This window comes from Zootoca vivipara, chromosome 13 (assembly GCF_963506605.1).
Source record: "Zootoca vivipara chromosome 13, rZooViv1.1, whole genome shotgun sequence".
NCBI lineage: Eukaryota > Metazoa > Chordata > Lepidosauria > Squamata > Lacertidae > Zootoca > Zootoca vivipara.
Window position 1 is genome coordinate 17,487,898 of NC_083288.1, and position 19,083 is coordinate 17,506,980.

Sequence of the window (19,083 nt, forward strand, 5' to 3'; positions counted from 1 at the left end):
TGGGGGCTGTAGCCCAACATTGCGTCACAACGTGAAGGGCCTGGAAGGTATTAAGTCAGAGGTTCTCCATCATGTCTGAGCTGGGGAGGGTTAACAAAGCAGAAAAAGAAGCTAGGAGATGGGGCAGGGCAGAGAGGAGTACTCTGCCCCACTGCTCATTCTTGGCTTCAGGGCAGATTTGAGGGTAAACCATATAGAGCACGGGTCTGCCCTTGTGGCTCTATGGAAGTAGAAACTGCATCACATGTACTTTTATGTTGTCGTTTGTATGAAGATATACGTTTGACTTTTATTACACCTGTCTTGCAAAAGTCAATGAAAGAATCCGAACATCATAGTTTAAAACTACTGCTAGAGGACAAGAATCCCAAGACTACATTAAATGTAGCCAAATTTTGTGTGTCTGCAATCAATCGCAGGAAGCAAGTGGTATCCCATAATGATCCAACCCCTAAATGTTAACTACAGGGGGTTCGTTAATAAGTAGTTTTAATTTTATATTTGAATCCTTGTTATGTTCACACTGCCCTTTGTATTTTTGTTGTGTTTTATGATTTGTGATGTGCGTGCTGATGCTGGTCTGCGACCATATTAATAAATTCATTCATTCCTTCATTCTTGGCTTCATAAACCACGGTTTATTTTCCAATCCGGTCTAGAGTTTGGCCTGAAGTCTCCGAATGAGTTTCACTATCTGAGCGGGAAACACATAAAGTTGTGCTTTGAATTGAATTTGATGGAAAATGGAAGATTTCATTGCTGTTTTCTGTTCTGCTCATTCTGCGCACAGGCTTTGGAAATAGGCAGGCATGTCCAGGGACCACTTTGTCCTCCATGTGAACTGTTGGATATTTTTGCAAAGAATGAATGGGATTTTTCCTATCCTAGAGAGGAAGCTCCTCTTAATATTTCTCCCCCTCTGCCTTTTAGGTCTTGTTCATGTTGGAGATGAGCTGCGGGAAGTCAACGGGGTTGCTGTGCTTCACAAACGACCGGAAGAAATTAGTCAGATTTTGGTTTGTTTTCCATGCTTAATTTTCTATTTTATCAGGGCTCCAATGTTTACAGCTCAATCTTATGCATGCAAGTCCCACATACAGTGGAACCTCTACTTAAGAATTTAATCCGTTCCGAATGCACATTTGAAAGTCGAAACGATGTTTCCCATAGGAATACATTGGGAATGGATTAATTCATTCCGGGGCCTAAAAAAAATGCACTTTAAAGGCCGGCGGGAGGCCGGCGGCTGCGGCCGCAAGGGCCCGATCCGGCCCTATGGCCGGATCGGCAGCTGGGGGGGGCAGCGGGAGGCCGGGGCCGGGGGCGGCGAGAAGGGCCCTATGGCCAGATTGGCAGCTGGGGGGGGGGGAGGCAGGAGCCCGGTGGCTGCGGCGGCGAGGGCCCGATCCAGCCTTCGCATGTCAAAAAAATCTGTAGGCGCGTGCCATTTTTTTTATTTGTAAGTTGAATTTTTCGTAAGTAGAGTTATTTGTAAGTTGAGGTACCACTGTAGTTCAATGCAACTTATACAGGGCTTATACAGTAGTTCAATGCAACTTATACGGGACAAGTGTGTATCCTGTACACATGCAGGATAGCAGCCTAAGGGAGGAAGGCTGCAATCCTCACCCCACATTTACCTGGGAGTAAGCCCTGTTCAATTCAGTAGGGTGATCTTCTCTGTAGATACGGTCCAGCCTGTACTGTAGGCCCTCAGTGGGACATGATTCTGAATAGACACAAATTGGACTGTGCAATTAGTCACTGAATTGGTTTAACTGACTTTGAAAGGTACTGATATTTGGGGCTGTGGAATTTTTAAAAAGATAACAATAGTTGCTAATCAAACAGAATGATTTAATTTGGGGGGAGTGTATGTTTGTGTGTGTGCGATGATTCAATTATTAAAAATACATGATCATCTAATTATTAGCAATACAAGAACTTGTAAAAACTGCAGGGGGCAAGACCCATATTAAGAGTCGTTTTCTCCCAGCCGCCGTCTCTCTTTCTCTTTCTCATAGACAGGGGTGGGGGACTTCTGGGCCAAATATGGCTTTCAAGACTTTTGGGGGGAAAGCCACACCCCCTTGCCCTACACCTGACATTGTACCTTGCATTAAGTGTGGGGCAGGTAAGGGCACAGCTTCAAACTTAGTTGTAAACTTAAAGAGGGCTCCCAGTGTTTCATTTGCTAGAGCTCGGCACGCTTTGCTCTCCTCTCCAGAAGAGGAGTCTGTTCGTCGGGAACGTGACTCTCCTGTCATTCTGGCGGTGCACAGAGCCACTTAATTTGCCAGCGTTGGCACAGCATTAATTATGCCGTCACAAGGCACACTTCTTCTGTGCCAAGGGGGAAGATGACGTGCCCGGCGACTCCTACGCAGGGGAACCGAAAAAGCAACCCGGCACCCCAAATGCGATCCTTGATGCCGCTGCTGTAATTACCACTGAAATCATAAACGCCTCTTTTCGAAACCAAGCAAGAACTACAAAAGTTGGCCTTGGGAGACGGCAGAGTAGCCAAGGACACCTGAATCATCAGTGTTGTCTTCTTCTCCCTCATCTTAAATTGGAGAACTAGGGGAAAAAAGCAGGAAGTACTCTGTAAAGGGGAGAAAAAAGTGGCAGGGATTTGATTTCTTCTGTGAGTCTCTCCCCCCCCCCCCCGCGCTTCAAATTGGGGCCAGGGAAGCATTGTGGTGCAATCTGCGAAAAATAAGGGGGGCTCTTCAGATGGGTCATGATTTGCAGGCAGAAGTGTTCGAGGTTCAGCCTGTAGCATCTCTGGCTAAGAGGACTTGAAACCTTCTATAACAGGACTGGAAAGGAGTGCTATGTATGAGAGATCTTCTGCTATTCAGAGCAGAATAGGGAAGAGAAACCTTGGGCTCTTCCCGTGTCAGATTCTAACTGCCATCAGCCACCACAGTTGGCAGTCAGGGATGATGGGAGCTGTAGTTCAGCTACATCAGAAGTGGCAAAGTTTCCCCATTCTTGGAAAACAATTGTGGAAATGTTGAGTTGGAAGGGACCCTGAGGATCATCTAGTCCAGCCCCTTACAATGCAGGAATACGCAGCTGTCCTATACAGGGATCGAACTTGTAGCCTTGGCATTATCAGCACCACGTTCTCACCAGCTGAACTATCCAGGATGCGATCAAAGTTATTCCACGACAGGCTTGGAAAATCCCACCTGAAAGCTTTTAGAGCAGGCATAGGCAAACTCGGCCCTCCAGATGTTTTGGGACTACAACTCCCACCATCTCTAGCTAACAGGACCAGTGGTCCGGGATGATGGGAATTGTAGTCTCAAAACCTCTGGAGGGCCGAGTTTGCTTATGCCTGTTTTAGGGCCACCCAATTAATTCTTCTCCACCTCAGTTTAGAATTCTTCTCTGTCTCAGACAGGCTTGGAAAATAAGCAGAATTATTTCCACATCCCTCCCTGCCCCTCCAGGAATTCTTTGATTCACTTCTAAATCAGACTAGGTAGATTGGGGGGGGGGGAATTGCCCATCTGTAGTTTGGAATGAGAGGCTCCCTGTGAGTTTAGGGAGGGGCCCTACCCAGCCCTACCCATTCGCTGTATCACATAGAGCCGTTGTCCTTCGTTCCCCTTAATCGTTCCTTCACCCAGGCGATCACTTCACCAGGAACTTAGCCTGGCTTATATTGTAACACGTGCTGGATCCAGGGGTTAGAAGGGTCTTGATGTACAACCTGCTCTGTTCCCCCAGCAAACTCCTAACAGCACTTTCTGTTGGGAGCAAAGGACCTAAACCATTTGCTATGGCGCACGTAAAAATCACGTTCTACCTCTACTTTTATTACAATCTATTTATGTACCTCTTCTTGGCTCAAAGATGCCGCCTCAGTGCTGAAGAGCGTATTAAAACAACAAAGCTATCCAGTAGCGTATGAGAACATCAGGGAAAAAAACTTTCTGGCAGTAAGAGCTGTTAGACAGTGGAACGGTCTCCTTTTGGAGGTGGCGGGCTCTCCTTCCTTGGAGGTTTTTAAGCAGAGGTTGGATGGCCATCTGTCATGGATGCTTTAGCTGAGATTCCTGCATTGCAGGGGGTTGGACTAGATGACCCTCGGAGTCCCTTCCAATTCTGCAATTCTACGATTCTATGATATTGTAGAACAATCAGCAAGCAAGATATATTTTAAGTCAATCGGCAGTGGTAAAATCACAGCAGGTAGAGCAGAAAAAGCCTTCCTTCCCCCAAGAAAGGGCTTGCCATCTCCAGGGTTTTGTAAAAATACAGTGGTACCTTGGTCGAACATTTTGGTTTTCGAACGCTGAAATCCCGGAAGTAAATGCTTCCGTTTTCGAATGCGTCTCGGAAGTCGAACGTTTTGGAAGTTGCACGGTCTTCCGGAACGGATTATGTTTGACAACCGAGGTACCACTGTATTATGGTTACTGTGTTTGTCATATTTTAAGACACCGTCTTATATTTATTTTACTCAAGAAAATAAGCATATGGCTTATTTTCAAGGGGTGTCTTATTTTTTTAAATTACCTTAAGTACCACATGGTTCTGGGCGCCTGCCTCATCCTGCTGCACAGACGGCAGCAGAAGAAAGAAAGAAAAAGTTTCAGGAAGATCCAGCCTTTTCCTGTCCCTATAAAGTTGTCTCATCATCTGCCCAATAAAGACCTAAGTGCCATAACAGGATCAGGGGCCAACCTGGCAGGACCATAGCTGCCAAGTTTTCCCTTTTCTCGCGAGGAAGCCTATTCAGCATAAGGGAAAATCCCTTAAAATAAGGGATAACTTGGCAGCTATGGGCAGGACACTGGGGGAAGAAGGCGAAAGGCTGTAGCAAGTAAACAGGGCTGGTGAAGAAATCTCAGCCTTTTACCAGGGGACACTGTGGCTTTAAACCACTCCAAGAAGTGATCGGTGGGTTTCCTCCCCGCCCCGCTTCAACAAATGTCCCCTCCCTGCTCCGTTGCCTCGCTCACCCGTGCTCCGGTGTCTGATTAAATGAGAAGGAAGTGTGGGAGAGAAGCTCTCCCTTTAAGAGGCAGCCTGCAATGGCAATTTCAACAATTTGTCATTGCAGGCTGCCTCTTAAAGGGAGAGCTTTGCAGCCTCCACTCCCAAACTTCCTTCTCGTTTAATCAGACACTGGAGTGCAGGTGGGGGGGCAGAGAGGAAAAGAGGATCACTGAAAAGGGGAGGGGGAGGAAGAAAGAAGGACGGTGCGGGGGAGGTTCACGGAGGTGAGAAAGTGAGCGTGGCAACGGAGAAGGGAGTGGAAATTACAATGGCAATTTCAACATTGCAGGATGGCATTTCACAGCTCTCGCTCTTCCCCTCTTGTTCACATCGGCAGACTAGGGATGCCGCCGCCGCAGCCAAACACCCATTAAACTCGGAGAGGGAGGAGGGGGAACCTTGAGAATCTGGGACCTTTCTCCCACCCGGGACCTTTCTCCCACCCCCTGACCAGCAAGGGAGGGCTTGTTTTCTCCTCTCTCTCTCTCTCTCTCTCTCTCTCTCTCTCTCTCTCTCTCTCTCTCACACACACACACACACACACACACACACATTCACTCACTCACTCTGCCGTCCGCCTCTCCAAACCAACTCATCAATGCAGAAATCAAGGGGACGGAGGAAGCCAGCAAGATCCTTGGACTCGCTGCTGCTTCTGGCTCCCGGAGGCAGCCTGCCGGATTGGCGCCCAGCAGCGCCACGCAGACCTCCCCAAGCCTCCAGGAGCCAGCAGCAGCAACAGGGCAGGAGGCTTGGGGCGCTCTGTGCGGCGCTGCTGGGCACCGACTTGGCAGGCCGCCTCCTCCTCCTGCCGCAGTCGTCGTGCTTGGTCCCGCTGGCTGGCTGGCTGGGGCGCTTGGCGGTCTCGTTCCGCGCAGCTCATGGGGATGGCTTATTTTTTGGGGTATGTCGTATATTTCGCAAATGCTTTTAAATCCTGCTACGGCTTATTTTATGAATACGTCTTAAAATATGAGAAACACAGTATCATTATTTTTAAAGAAAACTATGCTGCGAAATTAATTTTAATTTGTTAACTTTAATCATTCAGTTGATTCCCCCCCCCCAAATTGATTAGTCCAAGCGATTGATGGCCAATCAAAGCTGCAATCCTATGCTCAATAGAATTTACTTCTGCATTCACAATGATGTGGTTAGTTTCCCAGCTCACATTTATTATCATTCTGTGATGCGGCGTGGCCTAAAAAAATTGTGCTGTTAATAATCTAGGCGATGCTTTGCAGTGTGACATAAAGAGGTTGTCTGAACACTTGCTACTTGAAGGAGCTTGGGAATGAGCTAAGTGCCACAACGGGAAGCAGAGCATCCTTTCATCTTTTGCCACCTAGCTTGGAAACGAGACAGCAAAGTGGAATGATCCCTTTGAATGGGTCAATTAATGTTCTCAGACTGTTGCGAGGAAAGGGAGACAAACTGTTCAGAACTCTCTTTCAGTCCAAGAGGGGAGAGTGCCTTTTCCTCTCCCTTCCCTAGGTTCCGCAACAAAGGGAACCTGTAACTTTCAGGAACTTTATTCAAGCACTTAAGAATCGTTTAAGCTCTGCTGAAGAGCTTCGGGTTACAAAGAGGCCTTTCCTGTGGTTTTCTCTCTTTTCAAGGCCTCGCGGCAGTTGTCTGCTTTTAGCAGGCTCTGGGAATATGGTGCATGCAAGATGCGATTTTAATACTTCAAGATTAAACAGGCAAACACACACACAACCAAAACCCCACAGATAAAAACGAAAAAACCTGTCCATCTCTTCCACCCCACCCCGGGACAAAAAGAACCCAGGAAAAATACCTGTCGCCGTTCAGAATGTAACAGCCGAACCCGAAAACGCCAACACCGTTTGACAAGGGGATGTGTTATCTGTTCTAAAAAAACGCCACGTTCTCTGTCGAGATGAGCTGGTTTTTGTAACCTGTGGAAATGGTGCAGTTGAGCATACGCTGGGTTGTTCGGTGCAGTGGTTTCCCCCGCTGCGTCTGCTAGTTGCGAAAGGTCATAAGAAAAGCCTTGCTGGATCAGGCCAAACCCCCTTTTAGCCCCACATCTTATTCCCACAAGATGCCTAAGGGAAGCCTGCAAGCTGGACCTTAGTGTATCAGCAGACTCCCCTCTTGTGATTCCTGGCAACTGACCATATGCCTCCGACAGTGGAAGGAGAACATAGTTATTGTGGGTAGTAGATAGGGCCGGCCCACCCGTTCGGCAAGGTGAGGCGACTGCCTCAGGTGGCAGGATCAACAGGGGCAGCAAATCCCAATCTTTGTCGATCTTTCTTCTTCCCTTGTTCCTGATGCAGATTTTTCCCTGGCAGGGAGATGGGCACCATTTTGAGGTCTGCTTCGGGTTCCTAAACGTCTTGGTCTGACTCTGGTAGTAGCCACGGATAGCTCTATCCTCCATAATGAGCTGACCACGATCATACAAAAACAACAACAACGTTTGGTCTCTGTCCCCCTCTTCTCGGTCTTCATTGCAATTTAGTCATCTTGAAAATAGCTTGAAGTACCATACAAAAACCAGAAAGAAAGAAAGAAAAAGAATTGAGATCGTGCCATGGCTTATACAAAAACCAGAAAGAAAGAAAGAAAAAGAATTGAGATTGTCAAGTTGCTTTTTCCTGCAGCCGGTACTAAATTCTGAGCTTGTGGAGAATTAAGAAGCTGTTAATACCGTGTTTCTCCTAAAACTGCTGCTGCCGGCTCCTGCTGGCTGTTGCGGCTTCGCACGCCGCCCGCTGAGCCCACTGCTGGGTCCCTGGGCTTGATGCGGTGCGGCGCGGCGCAGCTGGGGCTGCTGCCAGCTCCTGCCGGCTGCTGTGGCTTCGCGCGCTGCCCGCTGAGCCCACTGCTGGGTCCCTGGGCTTGACGCGGTGCGGCGCGGCGCGGCGCGGCTGGGGCTGCTGCCAGCTCCTGCCGGCTGCTGTGGCTTCGCGCGCCGCCCGCTGAGCCCACTGCTGGGTCCCTGGGCTTGACGTGGTGCGGCGCGGCGCGGCTGGGTCTGCTGCCGGCTCCTGCCGGCTGCTGCGGCTTCGCGCACCGCCCACTGCCGGGTCCTGAGGCCCGTTCAGCCGGAGCTCGGTGCGTCGCTGTGCTGGGGCTCCCGCTGGGCTGGGGCGCGGTGCGGCGCGCGCTGCTGCATTTGCCGGCTCCCGCTGGGTCTGGTAGGTACCCCCAAGACGTCTTATTTTTGGGGGATGTCTTATATTTTTTTGCTTGTAAAAGATCGTGCCATGGCTTATTTTAGAAGCACGTCTTATTTTAGGAGAAACACGGTATCATCGGTCTATCTAGTTCAGTATTGTCCACACGTAACTGGCAGTACCTCTTCCAAGGTTTCAGGTGGGAGTTTTTTCTTGCCTTACCGAGAGATGCTGAGGACTGAACCATGGAACCTTTTGCAAGCAAAAGCATATCTTTTGCCCAGTTTACCTGAAGGAGCGTCTCCACCCCGTTAATTCAGTCCGGACACTGAGGTCCAGCTCCAAGGGCCTTCTGGCGGTTCCCTCCCTGCGAGAAGTGAAGCTACAGGGAACCAGGCAGAGGGCCTTCTCCGTAGTGGCACCCGCCCTGTAGAACAGCCCTCCCATCAGATGTTAAGGAAATAAACAACTATCTGACTTTTAGAAGACATCTGAAGGCAGCCCTGTTTCGGAAAGTTTTTACTGTTTGATGTTTTATTGTGTTTTTAATATTCTGTTGGGAGCCGCCCAGAGTGGCTGGGGGAACCCAGCCAGATGAGCGGGGTATGATTGAATGAATGAATGAATGAATGAATGAATAAAGTTGGGGTGCAAATCACAGAACCAAATTGCAGGTTGCACGCAGGCCACCATTTGAGTCTCACGGTAGGCAGAGGGCAGCTTAAGCAACCCCAACCAAATGTAATAATAAGCACCATTTTGGCAAAGGCGGAGATTGAAAGCAGGCCAGGCAGAGAATTCATTGAAATAAAATCAGATAGTGGTCAAAGACTTGCTGGCGTGGTTTTTAATCCAAAGCATCCTCACTCCAAGCTGTGGAATGACAGAGAAAATGCCTTCTAACCTGTTTTATCAGATTACTTTTCCTCCAAGGAATTCAGGATGTCATCCAAGGGCACACCCCATTTTGTTTTCCAACCCCTAAGAGGTAGGCTAGCTGGATTAAGAGTCACTAGCCCAAGGCTTCCAGAGAAAACATCATGGCAAAGTAGGGAATTCGAACCCAAGACTCCCTGATACAGTTCACCACCTTACCCAGTATGCCTCACTGATTTGTAATTTCCCTCTTTCTCCCTCCGTTAAAAACGATGGCCATGGGTTGCGTCCAGTGGTCGACTTACTCAGAGTAGACCCAATGCAGTAAATTGGCCTGGGTGACTTGGATCCACTAATTGCAGTGGGTCTTCTCTGAATAGGGCCTGAGCTGGTGACAACACTATACTTTGACACCTCAGCATTCAGCTCTTGCACAAATCCTTTGCCTTTTGCTGATGAGTCATATATGCCCCGACTCATTTACCGAGATCTAGAAATCTAGGAATGCAGGAATGCTTTGCTTTCAGGGAAGGGCTGTCACAAAACGGCAGAATGCACACTTTGCAGGTTGAAGGTCTTGACGTCAGCCACTGATGTCTTCGGGAAGAATTGGGAATGGTTCGTGGCCGAAACCTTTGAGAGACAATGCTGGTCCATGTTGATAAGACTTCACAAGGTGGGCCAACAGCCCGCCTCTGTACTGTATATGCCAATTTCCGATGTCCCTGAGTATTGAGCGTCAAAGTGACCCAAGCAGTGTTTGCAGACGTCGTCTGGTTTTCCACAGAAATGACAACGCAGACTTATTTTCTCTTAGGCGCAGTCCCAGGGGTCGATAACGCTGAAAATAATCCCGGCTGTCAAAGAAGAAGATCGCCTGAAGGAAAGCAAGGTAAGGGAGTTTGCCAACATATGAGGGCACTCTGGGCCTGTTCAGACATTCTCCTAAACATAGGTGTTGGGGGACAGAGTTGTTGCTGTGGCTTGTGTGAACCTGCCCCCTAGCAGTAGCAGATACCTTTTTTTCCCTTTGGCTGTTTTAAAAATATTCCTTCAACTTATTCTTGACAGCTCCCTGTCCACCCAGTGTCCACCCCTAGAATATTCCTAGAATGGCACTAGCATTACATTATCTGGTTGTTCTAGATTGCAAGGTTTTTTGGGGGGGGGGCAGGGGGCGGGAAACAATGTAAGAAAAACTGTCGCCACCATAACAAACTTTTTTTTAAAAAAACTGCCAAACAGGAATAAGGAGCCTTCTGGTGTTGGTGGACTCCAGGTCCCATCAGCCCCCAGCCAGCATGGCCAAAGGTCAGGGGATGTTGGGAATTGTAGTTCAGCGTGGCGAGGCCTATACACCCACCATTCTTGATGGGAAAGAGAGGTAGGGAATGAAAGTGAAAGAGCGTCTCCACCCCCATCGTTCAGCCCGGACACTGAGGTCCAGCTCCGAGGGCCTTCTAGCGGTACCGTCACTGCGAGAAGTGAGGTTACAGGGAACCAGGCAGAGGACCTTCTCGGTGGTGGCGCCCATCCTGTGGAACACCCTCCCATCAAATGTCTTCTTTTAGAAGACATCTGAGGGCAGCCCTGTTTAGGGGATTTTTTGATGTTTGATGTTTGATTGTGCTAATAATAATAATAATAATAATAATAATAATAATAATAATAATAATAATAATAATACAAGTCACCATCCCTCCACCATGGTAAGTGCTTCCTTTTGTCTAAAACCACTTTAACTGCTTTAGGCCCACCCCAAAGGCAACATTATTCATGTAAAATATTTTTAATAACTGAAATGGCCCCACAAATTCACATGTTGTGAATGGGTGTTGTGAATTGGGGGGGGGGGTAGCTAATATATGTTCTCCCTTTCTGGCCCTGCTCAGCCATTTTGAGAACCAATGATGTTTCTTTCATTTTATTTGTTTATAATTGGAGAGGGCTAAATCCTGTGGATGATATAAAAATTTTCAGCTTTTCTCATGTAGCACTGGATGTAATGTCCCTTCCTTCCTTCCTTCCTTCCTTCCTTCCTTCCTTCCTTCCTTCCTTCCTTCCTTCCTTCCTTCCTTCCTTCCTTCCCAGGTGTTCATGAGAGCCCTCTTCTCCTACAACCCGAAAGAGGATAAAGCGATCCCATGCCAGGAGGCCGGGTTGCCATTTCAGAAAAGGCATGTCTTGGAGGTGGTGAGCCAGGACGACCAAACGTGGTGGCAGGCCAAACGTGTGGGCGACACAAATCTCCGGGCAGGGCTGATCCCCTCAAAGCAGTTCCAAGAAAGGTTGGTCAGTTGTGTGTGGCTGTGGGCCTGGGTTAGTAACAGAAAGCACACGCAAAACCATGGGCTTGGTGCAGGCGTGGCAACAAACCATAGTGACCTGTTATGAGAACAAATCTGTGATGAATCTCAAGCTCCCATGTTTCTTCCTCCCCTTCCCTTGAGTGAGAGGGGAAGTGGTGGCGAGGAGCTTCTGCTTCTGGTCTGTGGCAAACTATAATTGGCCATTTCATCAAAATGGGACAAACTATGGTTTGTACAAACCATTGTTTCTCTTCCAGGCAGGATTAAACTGTGGTTGTGGCATCCTGGTTTGAGGACCAACCACGCTTTGCCACACTGGGGCAAAACCACAAACTGAAGGGGATCAGGTTGGTGAAGGCTGTTCCAAGATCTTTTAACCAAGGGATCTTTTTTAGGCGTCCCCATCAACTGATGGTTCGATCCTAGGTGAAAATGTTCTTAGCAGTGTCTCCCTAGGGAGATTTGCCTTTATGTAAAGAGCTTTTGAACTTCTTGGGCTTTAAAAGTCCCCCCTACTCTCCTGCTTGGCTTTTATGCTGCTTCATGCTTGTTTCAATTCCACTGATTGTTTTATGAATTACTCCTTTTAATATTGTGGTGGTTTAATATTCTTTTTAAATATTTGTTTAGCGTAATCTCAGCTGTTTGTAAGAGAGGTAACACACACATTGCTATATCCTATACAACAGCGACCAGGGACCCGTGGCTCTTACGATGTTGCTGAACTACAACTCCCATCATTCCTGACCATTGGCTATGCTGGCTGGGGCTGATGGGAGTTAGAGTCCAATGACATCAGGAGGGCCACAATTTCCCCAGCCGTTCTTTGCAAGGCAGCAAATTCTGCATCTGAGTCTCAGGGGCCCTGTATGAGCAAATTGGTTTATGAGCGACGTGTTCAGCCACTTCAGATGAGCTTGATCCTCTCAGCTACCCGTCCAAATCTTAACACTGTTACCGCCAGCACCAAATTCCTCTTCTCTCTTAAGCCTCTCTGCAGCTGCAGCAGCTCCGAGGGGCTTAGAACGAAAACAGGATCCATCTCCTCCCAAAGGCAAGATGCGGCTTGCCACTATGAATTTTTCTCTTCTTAAAAATTGATTTTTAGTGCAAAGGAGGGAACAGCAAATCAATGGTAATAGAAACAAACGCTGTGTGTGCGGCAGAGCAGCTGCCTTCTGCCTTAAATCACACCGTTTCCTTTGTGTGCTAAGCCCTTGCCCAGCTCTTCCTTCCCTCCGCCTGCAGCAGCGTAAACAGCCAGAACTAACTCACAAGCATCAGGAGCAAAGCATCAGGCTGCAGACAACTTTGGAAACCAAGGAAGAGGAACCAATGCAGCCCGCTCCCAGAGCTGTCCTGGCTGGGGATATGGTGGGGCAGAACTGGGGCATGCTAGTCCTGGCCCCCACAAAGCAAGCTCTCCACCCCACTATCACTGCCGTGCATTCTGCAGGTCCTTGCCATGGCCCTGCCACATGGCTCGCAGCATATACTCACGTGGTTCCTTGCATTGTGGCAGGGCTCCAACCTCACACCTGCCCCTGGCTCCACATACCCTCTGGGAGTCCCTGGACCTTCCCCTCTGCAAATAAGAAGCCAGCTGCTTGTGTTGTCTTATCTTGGACTCTTGTCCCTTGAACAAACCCGCTGATGCGCAGGCTGTGCACATGACTCAAGCCATGCCAGTTTTGGGTCTTGGGTCTGAATTCCTGCACCTGCCTACATATTAGGCACGAAAGCAGGACCACGGAGAGCTCCAACCTGTGCCTCTTTCTAGCTACATACAGCTGGTTAGGATGTTGCTTCAGCATGTATTAGGAGAGCCCCCCCCCCCGCAGTTTTTAAAAATTAAGTTTTCCAAAATTTCACACAATACACAATAAAAACCTTTTTCTCTTTTTTTCCGACTTCCCACCCCCTTTTCCATGGTGTTTCTGTTTCTCTCGCTCTGCTGCACAGTCTTCTATCTCTTAAACCGTAACCAAACTTCTGTCACCTTTAAACCCTTCCGTTGCTCATATTTCAGATTTTGCTTGCGTGTTCATCATGCAATAGTCATTCTTTAAATAATCCGAAAAGGGCTTACATTCTTCCACAAAACCTTCGTCATTAAGTTCTCTTATTTTAGCTGTTAACTTTGCCAGTTCTGCATCAGCTTGCTTATCCATTCTTCTTGGGTGGGTATTTCTGTTTCTTTCCATTTTTGTGCACAGAGAATCCTACATACCGGTAGCTGCAGTTGTAACCCACAGGGCGGTTAAATTAATGAACTCTTGGCCCTGTGGTTCGTCTCTGGGCTGCAGTTCACATCAACTCTGAGCATTAGCCGTGCTGGTGTGGGCTGATGGGAGTTGGAGTCCAACAACCTCCAAGGGTTTCGCCCTCCCTGGTTGAAATGGACTGCATGCAGCTCGGGGTTTCGAGCTGTGTCCCACTGTGCTTTAATAATAATATAATATATATAATATATAATAATAATAATAATATAATAATAATATAATATATATAATATATAATAATAATAATATAATAAATAATAATAATAATAATAATATAATAATAATAATAATAATAATAATAATAATAATAATAATAAATAATTTATACCTCGCCCATCTGGGTTTCCCCAGCCACTCTGGGCGGCTTCCAACAGAATATAAAAAATGCAATAAAACATCAAACATTAAAAACTTCCCTAAACAGGGCTGCCTTCAGGTGTCTTCTCTAAGTCAGAGAGTTGTTTATTTCCTTGACATCTGATGGGAGGGCGTTCCACTACCAAGAAGGCCCTCTGCTTGGTTCCCTGCAGTGAGGGAACCTCCAGAAGGCCCCCAGAGTCGGACCTCAGTGTCTGGGCTGAACGATGGGGGTGGAGACGCTACTTCAGGTATACAGTGGTACCTCGGGTTACAAACACTTCAGGTTACAAATGCTTCAGGTTACAGACTCTGCTAACCCAGAAATAGTATCTCGGGTTAAGAACTTTACCTCAGGATGAGAACAGAAATCGTGATCCGGCGGCGTGGCAGCAGCAGGAGGCCCCATTAGCTAAAGTGGTGCTTCAGGTTAAGAACAGGTTCAGGTTAAGAATGGACCTCTGGAATGAATTAAGTTCTTAACCAGAGGTGCCACTGTACTGGGCCGAGGCTTTAAAGGAGCTGCACTTGGCTCTTAGGCACTGACTCGGGCAGAGCTAGGGGGTTTCCTGCTCCACAGAGAGTGAAGAAATACGAGTCCAAAGAGAAGGGCAGAATGACTTTTTCAGGTGCTGTAGATGGCGTCCCCCTTTCATGGCAGAGCAGCATCTTCTGGGGATAATTCCTGCACCCTGTGCTCTTCTTCTTCCTTATCCTCAGACCCTTCTGATTGGGGGCAGGGTTTCCCAGCCCGTACATCATAACAACTTACAGAAGAGATCCAGGGATGGGATCTGCATCCAACTCCAGCTATTGGTAACCCATGTCCCTTTCATGCCTGTTCCTGAAGAGAGGCTGTTTTAATGTACAAGGGATGTGGGATGTGGAATCAATTGGGGGGCGGGCTTCAAGGAATGAGGGGTTTTGAGAAGCATGAAGGAGATGGGTGGAGGTGAGGCACAGTGGTGCAGGACTGGATTGTGTGCAGTAGTGGGAGTAGAGCTGTTGTAAGCTTGGACAGAGAATGGTGCGTGAAACAGTGAGTCACGCTTGCACCTGGAGCCCAAAACTCAAGAGACTCCATCCGGAATCAGCATCCTTCCTTGCTTTGCATCCCTGATGCACACCTCTTTTAGACAGCAAGGACCTTGGGGGCAGACGTGCCTTGTTAAAAACCCATGCACACTACTGATGCTAGGGTTTTGGCCCGGTTTTTGCACAGAAACAGCTTTGGTCGCCCTGTATGATGACCTCTGTCGAGAGAGAGACAAGGGAACCACATGTCCCTGTTAATTCTTCTCGACCTCTCAGCGGCTTTCGATACCATCCACTATGGTAGCTGTCAGAGGTTGTTACGGCTACTCTTGAGCAACGACTTTCCACATCCTTGTCTGTAAAAGAGTCTTTATTGGTGCACGTTATTTACAGTGTAGCGAGCTGTCGGTTTCATGTCCGCTCATTCCGTCTCAGAATCCGGCACTGCCCCTTTTCGCGACTTTGACCAACATAACAGCCTCGGGACAGTGAATCTCCTCCCCTTTCTCCTCCTCCTTAATTCCGGTGCCGGGGGAAAGGGTCTACGCTCCATCTTTTCCCTCTCCCCCCTTTCCGTCTCTCTCTCTCTCTCTTCCCGCCTGTGGAGCAGGGTCTCTCCCATGCTGTCGGAGACCTGGCTCTCTCTCTCCGCTTCCTGACTAGCCCCTTCAGACCCCGCGCTTTCATGGCTGCTTGGGGACGAACTGCTCCTGATGAGAGGGGGAGGTTCTCTGCAATCTCTCCCCCTTACAGTAGCCTTCTGGAGTGACTGTCCGAACTAGGGGTGGGTGGTGGCAGGATTAAGACATCGTCTCATCTTATCAAGATAATTTTATTGGAACAAGATATAAAGCTATTGATTACGTGGCCAGCGTATTCCCTTTCCTACGTGACCCATCTCTTGCGAAGGCACATCATGGAAAGGAACGACCAGAAGATTTTGCTTGTACCTGCTCTTTCTTTTTTCTTTTTAAGAGGAAAGTGAGAGATGCGTTGAAGGGTACATTACAATTGAGAAGGAGGAATGGTTCTGTGAACAGGCAGCAGAATTATTTATTATAGCACGGCGGGGAACCCTTTTTTCAGCTCAAGGGCCACATTTCCCACCTGGGTAACCTTCCGAGGGCCACCTGCAAGTGGTGGGCAGAGCCAGAGGCAAAAACAGGTGGAGCAACAAATGTAATTTTTTAAACCCTTGTTCCATAAGCTAGATCCGGCTGCCTACAAGCGCACATGCACACAAACACTATCCTCTGTTCAGGCAAGCAAGATACATTATCAGAGTTCAAGGTCACATTTGAGCCTGGAGAAAATACTTGGGGTTGCAATCGGTGCAGCGCTAATGTGAATCTTCTCTCAGTGCAAGGATTTCTCCTTGCACAACAGAACATTCTCCCCCTCTCCTTCTCCTGCATGCCCCCTAAATCTGCTCTGCGTTTCCCCCCAACCTTCCAGAACAGATCTGGGAATGGTGTGGGTCGCACACTATGGGGGGGGGGAGGAAACCCCATTCCTCCCGTGCGAATCCTCACACTCATGCAAGGATTTAGTTCGGTGTTTCCCAAACTTGGCTTCCCAGCTGTTTTTGGACTACAACTCCCATTATCCCTAGCTAGCGGGACCAGTGGCCAGGGATGATGGGAACGGTAGTCCAAAAACAGTTGGGGACCCAAGTTTGGGAAACATGGATTTAGCTGAGTTCCTGGAGTGTTGGAGCAGGGCTAGAGAGGGTTGCGGCCTGGGAAAGGGGGAGCCAGGAGGCAGTTCTAAGGGCCAGACAGAGGTTCTAGGAGAGCTGCATTTGTCCCCCAGTTCCCGAGGTTTCTGTACATTGCACTGGAAGAAAAGTGAACAGGGGAAGTAACTGAGCCAGTGCAATGCTGACGTTAGAGAGCCAGACCAGGACTGTTAGATCTAAAAACTAGGATAGGCTGATGGCCACACCAGCACCCAGATGCCGCTTTGAATCTCTACTTTTCCCCACTGCAGCAGAAGCCATGAAATAGACGAGGGAGAACCTGGCAGTTTCTGGTTACTCAGAACTGCTTCTCAATAGAAAGCTCGGAGACCCGTTTTCGGGGAATGGGGCAAATGCACAATGTGTATCTTAATTCAGGAAACCGATATGGATCAGGAACCTGTTCTGGATCAGGACTCCCACAGCTGCTTCCCTCTCCTTTGGGAGTTTCGAATGGCGGTGGTGATTATGATTACAGTGATACCTCGCTAGACGAACGCCTCGCACAAAGAAAAGCTCGCAAGACGAAAGCGTTTTGCGAGTTTTTTGGAGACTCGTAAGACGAAGTTTCTTATGGCCGTGCTTCGCAAGATGAAGCAGGGCAGGCGTGCGCGGCTGCCTGGTTGGGAGTGCGAACGGAGTGTGAATGGCTGCTGGGGAAGGAGGGAGGGAGCGGGCAGAAGTTTCCATTGTCGTCCCGCCCGCGCCCCTCCCTTACTCACTTACTCGGCAGTGCCCGCGAACCACTGGCTGCCCGTCGCCACTGTCACTGAGTAGGAAGGCATGGCTGCTCGGAGGTGCGCGAACGGGAGAGCGGCCGTCATTGAGCAGAGCACGGGCTGCCGAAGAAGCGCTCCATCCGCCCCCATCCCATCCAGTCCCACTGGCTGCCTGGTTGGGTGCGAACGGCTGGGTGCGAATGGCCGTCTGGTTGGGTGCGAGCGGCTCTGGGGAAGGAGGGAGGGAGCCTCTCCCTGGCCCTCCTCCTGCTTCCCCCTCCCCAGAGCCTTAAAAACGTCTGGAGCGGCCATGGCGAATGAGTTGGCGCCCTTTTTTGCGCTTTCTTTTGCCCATAGGAACACATTAATTAAATTTCAATGCATTCCTATGGGAAACCGTGCTTCGCAAGACGAAATTATCGCAACACGAAACGACTCGTGGAACGAGTACCTCCTCTTGCGAGGTACCACTGTATTAAAGTCTGAACAAAGTATTGTGTGGTTTGGACCTTGATCTTGTTTGATTTCAGCAGGAACTGAGCGCAACAAGCACATTCCGGCTCTCTGGTTTGAGGCTTTCTCCCCGAGTTCTTATCCGCCCCCTTTCTGAATCTAAACGATAAACTATTGTGTCTTTACTTTTTTCCATGTAGGCGTCTGATGTACAGAAGGACCATTGGAGCGCTGCACAACGCCAGAAGCGTCACAAAACCGCTCTGTGAGTCACCGTGAAACCTTTCCCTCGTTTGTTTAGAGTGGCTTGTGTTTCCGCTACATCTGGCTTTTCCTTTCTCTTTCCCAAACCGGGCTTCTTTTGTGAGGCTTTGCAATGCCGTCCCTTGAAAGGTACAGAGCCACCGGGAGCCTGAAGCATGGCTGTGTCTTGCCATTCAGGTACAAGAGCCGCAGTGTGTCGCTGTGGGGGAGGTAAGAGGAATATGGGGAAGGTAGCTCTTTGCGAAAGAAAGCCTACTGTGCTTTGGCCTCCACACACTTCTGTGAGTTAATGACAACTGTTTATTCTTTGCGCACACAGTCAGGGCCCATGCAGGCCTGGTATGTTTTGCAGGGCAGCCCAATGATGCCATAAGTCCAAGGCACTACAGTCATACCTCTGCTTCAGGTTGCATCTTTTCAGCTTGCAAATGTGGCAAACCTGGAAGTGTTTACTTCTGGGTTTCGCCGCGTCCGCAGAAGCATCCTGCACACTTTGCGCATGCGCAGAAGTGCTCTATCGCGCTTCGCGCATGCGCAGAAGCGCCGCTCTGGTTGCGGACTTTTCAGGGCGCGAACGGCACCCCGGAACGGATTGTATCCACAACCAGAGGTACCACTGTATCTGTCTTGTGGAGATCTGGTGGGCTGTGAGGAAGGCCCTGTTGTGCACGATGCCTTGCTCAGTGTCAAGACCAGGGGTCAGCAAACTTTTTCAGCAGGGAGCCGGTCCCTTGTCCCTCAGACCTTGTGGGGGGGCGGACTATATTTTTGGGGGATGGGGGGGAAATGAACGATTTTCACCCGCCCGCAAAGAGGCCTGAAGATGCTTCGCTTTACCTGTCCCAGTTGTCGTCCCAATAGCCGCGCCTGAACGCCATGGGAGAA

At 48.9% G+C, this 19,083-nt stretch overlaps 1 protein-coding gene across 1 annotated transcript in view; it reads left to right on the plus strand.

Annotated features, from left to right (window-relative positions):
* The window catches only part of MPP3 (MAGUK p55 scaffold protein 3), a 73,548-nt gene that overhangs the window by 24,020 nt on the left and 30,445 nt on the right, over positions 1–19,083 (plus strand). The window contains exons 7-10 of the mRNA XM_035135580.2: positions 931–1,016; positions 9,859–9,933; positions 11,133–11,329; positions 18,135–18,199. Of these exons, the coding sequence (XP_034991471.2) occupies positions 931–1,016; positions 9,859–9,933; positions 11,133–11,329; positions 18,135–18,199 (423 nt within the window). The remainder of the gene's footprint in view (positions 1–930; positions 1,017–9,858; positions 9,934–11,132; positions 11,330–18,134; positions 18,200–19,083) is intronic.